We start from the raw sequence: 6000 nt of genomic DNA, 5'->3' as shown, positions 1-6000 counted from the left end.
CCAAAATAAATAAGTAGGTGAGGCACTGGCACAGGCTCACAGTGCCCAGACCGGGAGGCAGGGCATGGCTGCCTGGGATCCCGGATGGAGTCCGCTGAGCAGCAGCAGAAGGGTGGGCTCCTGGGCGGGCCTGGGTGCCTGGTCATTCTTCTCTTGACCAGGAACAAGAGGAGGACAACGGGCTCCAGGTCTCTTCAAACGGCTTAGCAGAAGTTCATCACGCAACTGGACCACTTTCCATGTCCACCCCCAGCCATGCACACAGGGAGGCTGGGGACAGGGAAGACTGTGCCCCCACGCTGCTAGGTTCCTCTCTGACCAGTTCTGGGCGCTTGCGGCAGACCTTGAAGCCAGGAAGGTGGCTGGGCAGAGGCTCCCAGCAGAGAGGCAGCCATTGCAGGAAGCCAGGTTTTCTGGGTAGAAACATTGTACCTCGGGGCAGCCAGGCTTGATTCTCTGTAGTGCTCAGCACTGTCCAGCAGGATACACTTACTTATCTGACTGCTCTCCTGGAGGAGAGCTTGCATCCCTGGTCTCTAACAATCGGCCTCGAAGAACATCAGCAGGGAGGCCTGCGACTTGCTTCTCGCTTCTCGGTGAACACTTTGGAAGACAGTCGCTGCTCTCGCCCGGGAGGGAGCTGGCCAGTGCTGGAACCCAGATTTCCCACGAAGGTCTGTGTTTCTGGCTGTCCGGTAAAGCTGGCGGGTCAGTCAGTCGGCCACCTTCCTTCTCTGAGGGCCTTGCAGCCCCTGTGCCAGCCTCCCTCCCTCCTTCTTGCCTGCCTGCGGCAGAGTCTGGCGTCCTGGGCTGAGGGCAGCCCCTCCCCTTCCTGCCCACTTCAAGGGTGGATGGAGCCAAACTTCGGTGGTCCAGGTTGGGCAGACTCAGACCTGGCCTCTCCACTGGTGGGGACAGCAGGTGCTGGGCTGGGGCTGCGGTCACCATCGTCCTAGGCAAAAGGATCACGCCCAAGCCCCAGCTCAGACCGCACTGGACTCAGCAGGCTGGCGGCTCAGCCGTCCAGCATCCCCCGCCCTAACCACCAGGCCTGGCCACCGCTGCCGCTGTCTCGCTGGCGGGAGCCCCATGCCACCCTCCGTCCCCAGGCGGCGCTGCGGCCTCGCAGCTCGAGATCAAAGCGAAAGTCGCTCGAGCCACGCGGGGTGCAGTTGCGCGTGGGTGCAGCGGGGTGAGCGGCCCTGGGAGTCTGTGTCCATGTCCCCATCTGCCGTCTGCGCACCCAGGGTGCAGGGCCGAAACCACGGTCCTCTCGGCCAGGGCCAGGCCGTCGGGGCCGGCGCCCGGCGGGACGGGCAGGGGGGGCCGGCGCCGGCCGTGGGGAGCGCGGGGCGGGACCGGGAGGGCGGGGGCCGGGCTTATAAAGCCCGCGGGCAGCGGGCGGGAGCGCGGAGCCAAAGTGCGCCCGGCCGGCCCTGGACGGGAGCGGGAGCCAGAGGAGGTCGAGGAGGCGGAGGAGGAGCCGCAGGAGGAGGCGTCCGGCCGCGGCCCGCTGCCCCACGTGCGCCCCGCCGTCCCGCGCCATGGCGCGCAGGGCCCCGAGCGCCCGCGCGTCCCCGTAGCCGGCGGCACCCTCGGCCCCATGGAGCCGCACGTGCTCGGCGCCGTGCTCTACTGGCTGCTGCTGCCCTGCTCGCTGCTGGCCGGTGAGTGAGGCCGGCCCCGTCCGCACCGTCCCGCCCGGGCGCGCGCGGGGTCCGGGCGCGCATTCCAACGCGGGGGCGCGGGCGGGGCGTGCGCGCCGGGGAGGGCCGCGGTGGAGAAGGGAGCGCCGATCTCTTTCCTCTTTCGCGTTGAGGAAAAAAAAAGTGCAAACTTGCATCATGACTTCCTGACCGATCTGGGAGAAAAGGCGGCTTCCTGCCTGGAGCCGTTTAATTTGGAGTTCTCCTAGCAGAACTCACGTCCTGCCCTGGGCGCAACCCAGGCCTCCACAGGCCGAGTGGGTGGCAGCCCCTTGCTTTGGAAAAGCAGTCAGGGTTCCTCCTCCTCCTTCTGTCCTACTTGGACCCGCTCCAAGGGGCTGTGCAGGCCTGTGCCCTGGCCCTTGGCAGGGGGCACCGCCAGGGCCTCGGGAACTGGGAACCCCAGCCCTGGCCAGCAAAGCTTCGAACCCCGTTCTGTCTGCCTCCAGTGCCGGGCATAGCCTCGGAGACCTCCCTCCGGCCCCGAGCAGCCAGCGCCCTCCACATGTGGCTGAAGACGTGGGGAAGCGTGGTTTCCCCGGACGGTGTGGAAATCGCAGTCTGAGGTGGGGGTGGCTGTGGGGACCTCCTTTCTCCCCTCCAGGGCCCTCCCTGCTCTGAATTCCCAGATTGTGGGGAGCAGCCTGGGCCTCGCTGTGGCCTCTGACAGATTTTGGCTCATTTGCAGTGAGACATGGGGAAAATTTTCAAGGCAGGAATCAGGGAAACCACTGAGGTCAGAAAGGAGGGGCTTGGGGGGCATCCTGGTGCCACAGCCCTGGTGGACCGAGCCGCCACACCAGGGCAACGGGCTCACAGGGAGGGCTTGTTTTCCTCACTATGCCCGTGAAAAGGAAAGGGCTGGCCAAAGAGTGGGACAGCCCGCACGGCCGGCCTGCACTCCTCTCTGGGTTGAAGGTTGGGGAGACGCTGAAAGGGGACAGGATGGCAGATTCAGGTGCGGGCTCACCTGCCGGCTGGCAGCTCCAAGTCCAGGGACTGAAGCTCCCGGGCTGGGGTCGTGGACTTTGGCCTTCGCTGGCCTTCCCGAGGGGGCTTCCCTCCGCCTGTCCTCCAGCAGTGTTGACCGGCTGGTAAATGTTTTCACAACACAAAATCTCCTGATATTTTTTCCAGCCATTAAAAGTGTAAAAATCATCCTGAGCATGTGGGTGTCACCAAAACAGGCCGTGAGGCCAGAGCTGGCTGGTGGCCAGCATGTGGGCTGAGGCCCTGGCTTCTGATGCCCCTTCAGGCCTGGCCGGTAGGATACTGGGGACCCCAGATCCCCAGAGGGCTGGAGGTCTCCCAAGTGGTTGGGGTTCACATGCAGGCTGTGTTAGTCACCTAGGAGCCTTCAGAAAACACCGATGACTAACTCCTGTGCCTCCCCTGGATGGAGCTCTGCCCCCAAACAGTCAGTTTGTGCAACGTGTTGCCCCTGCCACGCCCTGCCCTGGCGCCCCGCCCTCAGCACTTCTTCCCGAGTTCCGGTGCTGTGCTGGCTGGAGGAGCCTTCTGAGACACCAGGAGCTTCACGGTCTCAGGGGTCTCCGCAGCTCCTGAGGTTCGGGTTGCTGCTGCCAGCCTGGAGGTGGAGTTTGCTCCCTTTGGCTCTGTGGGCTGGAAGCCTTGTGGGTGGCTCAGGCCTGGGGAGGCTTCAGTCCCCCCACCCACAGAATTGTTACCTGAAAAGCCAGGCGAGCACGGCCCCACCCCCACCCCGGGGCACAGTAACCGGCTTCACTTGTCCCCAGCCCCAGGGGATCAGGACTCAGAGCTGGAAGCTTCTAGAGCTGCCTGGGCAGGACTTTGTGTGCTGGGATAGGAAGGACCACACCTCCTGACTCTGGCCTGACAGGGCAGCCTGGAACCTGAATGCCAGCCCCGGCACAGTGGGAGCCAGGTGGTGACACAGTGCAGCTCTGCTGGCTGGGGAGACGCTTGTGGTCGGCCAACATGGCTTCTGTGATAGGACACTGGCAGGGCGGTCTGGGGCACGCGCAGAGGCACCTGAGCCCTGCTGCTTGTCACTGCAGTGTCCCTGTTTGCATGGGGACACGTCCTCCTTTGTGGAGCATTTCCGTTACTGTTTACTGGGCCGGGCTGGCAGGAAGGGGTCTCAGGAGCCAGGGGTCTGTCGCAGCCCCTGGAAGTTCCGTCCACCTTGTCTGGCAGTGCAGGGGGGGGCGCCCCCTGCAGCAGGGGCGGAGGAGGCACACAGTGGGTGCAGCGGTTCTTGGTGGCCACCTGAGTCTCAGCACCAGAACTTGGCAGCCGCAGAGTAGGGCCAGTTCCACCTCCCTGTGGGCCCCCAGGGTGCCCGCTGAGCAGCAGCTTCCTGGAGGAGGGTGGGGGCCACCTCCACGCTGGGCCCAGAGACTGAATGAGTAAGCAGGACAGTGATCCAGGGCTGTGTGTGAGGACAGGGTGTGTGTTCAGGGGAGCTGAGGGGTGGGCGGCCATGGCCTCCCCGCGGTGGTCACTGGCACAGATAGGCAGCTGGTCCTGCAGAGGAAGTGGGCAGGGCGGAGGTACTGGTGCAGGTCCTGGCCCCTGGCTGCTTCCTGGACGGGTCTCTTGTACCACATGGGCTCTCCAGGCTCAAGAGAGAGGAAGATGAGCCTGGGGGGGGCACGGAGAGGTGGACCCCAGTGCCTGGAGGCTGCTACACAAGCTCTTTAGCAGTGAGTTGTAGCCACAGCCCTCTGTATTTTGGAGCCATGCTTGATCTGGAACTTGTGACCCTCCTTCCTCAGCTTTCAAAGAGCTGCGATTGCAGCTGTGTTCTCGGTGCCCAGCTGAGCCACGCCTTTTGGCTCCACGACAGGGGCTGCCTGTGGGTCCTGCTCTAACCCTGATGGGCTTGTTCATCCAGAGAGCAGAATTTATCTGAGAAGTACAAGATGGGGGGTAGACAGACAGACAAGTGCTACAGTGGTCTACTTAGGTGAAGAGCCCAGGCGTGAAGGGCACGGCTGCGGCAGTGCAGGTGACCCCCCGTGCCCTCCAGGCTGCTGTGGCCCAGTGCAACATTTCTCCTTGGGCCTGCAGTGTTGCCCAGGCCGCTGCTCAGGTGCAGCCTGGGCACCCCGTGGCCTGAGTTGAGTGAGGCCGAGACCTCATCTTATTTACCTGCTCTCTGTCCTGCCTGTGATCTTGAGATCCCATCAACCCCAGACGGCAGCTGCTTGGGAACCCGGGTACAGTGACTCACCAGTGAAGTCACCGGGCAGGCAGGGACTACCTGGGGACAAGCAGGGCAGGTGACCTCCTCAGGCAGATGAGCCAGTGGTGGGGTGGCGCACGGGGCAGAAGGTCGGGGAGCACACGGCTGGGCGGGAGCCACCTGGGCGTGGAGGCTTGGGCAACCTGGGCCACACAGCGGCCGCCCTCACACTGAACCGGCCGGGCCTGTACCTCTTTCTGGGCTTCAGCAATCGCTGGTCTCAGGCGGTGGCTCTCACACCGCAGCTGCTGGCACAGGCAGGGCCAAGCAAGCCCTACGTCAAGTCCCAGGCCAGAGCCCAAGCCCTTCCCAGCTGTGCGCATGCCTGGCCAGGCATCAGTGGCCAGGTCGGGCCTCTGGGGGACTGAATGGAAGGGGGCCACCCCCAACCAGGTCCCCAGAGCACACAGGGTGGTGATTCCCAGAGAGCTTCTCCGAGGGGGTCCCACGGGCAGTCCCAGCCGCCTGCACATGACGCCGGTCTGAACCTCGGGCGGCCCCTCTGCATCTGCAGAAGCATTCACGGGTCCCTCATCTGGTCTCCTGGGATGCAGCCCTGGGTGGCAGCCAGAGGCCGAGTCTCCTGGAGGACAGCAGTACCAAGTGGGGGCTGCGGCCCGGCCCCACTGGCCAGGCCTGAGGATTCTGGGAGCCCCACAGTGTAGAGCCCAGATAGACAGAGGGGTGAAGTGCATATGGCTTCCAGAGGGGTCCACTGAAATATCCGTAAAGGGTCCCGGATAATAGAGCCATAATGGGGCTCCCCTACCATACTGTCCTAAACAAGGACCCCATTAATGCTGTCACAGATGGCCCCAGGCCAGGCCCACCTGGAACAGTGGCTGGTCCTGTGTGTCGCGAGGCTGGGCTGTCGCTGCCTGGCTCTTCAGCCTGTGCAGCTGGGAGAGGGGCATCCAGGGCCCCAGACCAGGGCCCACACGGGTCTACGCTGTGACCGGTGGGCAGAGGTTTCTGGAGTGACTCTAGGATCTGTCCTGGTGGTGAGAGGGGCCTGGGGTCAGGCAGGACAGGATGAGGCCTGTGTCCCATCCTCTAGAGCAGGCA

The 6000-nt window shown here is 64.2% G+C and overlaps 1 protein-coding gene across 4 annotated transcripts in view; it reads left to right on the top strand.

The window, feature by feature from the left end:
* Positions 1–1193: 1193 nt before the first annotated feature.
* The window catches only part of Piezo1 (piezo type mechanosensitive ion channel component 1 (Er blood group)), a 46549-nt gene continuing 41742 nt past the window's right edge, over positions 1194–6000 (top strand). For 2 of the 4 annotated variants that reach the window (XM_013146026.3, XM_013145993.3), the window contains exon 1: positions 1194–1667. In XM_013146026.3, the coding sequence (XP_013001480.2) occupies positions 1604–1667 (64 nt within the window). In that variant the 5' untranslated portion in view covers positions 1194–1603. The remainder of the gene's footprint in view (positions 1668–6000) is intronic. The other 2 variants (XM_013146032.3, XM_013146007.3) reach the window with 1 other exon arrangement.

Source organism: Cavia porcellus, unplaced genomic scaffold (genome assembly GCF_034190915.1).
Source record: "Cavia porcellus strain 051 isolate PalLab524CR breed Dunkin Hartley unplaced genomic scaffold, mCavPor4.1 scaffold_4, whole genome shotgun sequence".
Classification (NCBI taxonomy): Eukaryota; Metazoa; Chordata; class Mammalia; order Rodentia; family Caviidae; genus Cavia; species Cavia porcellus.
This window is presented reverse-complemented; position numbering and strand designations above follow the sequence as displayed.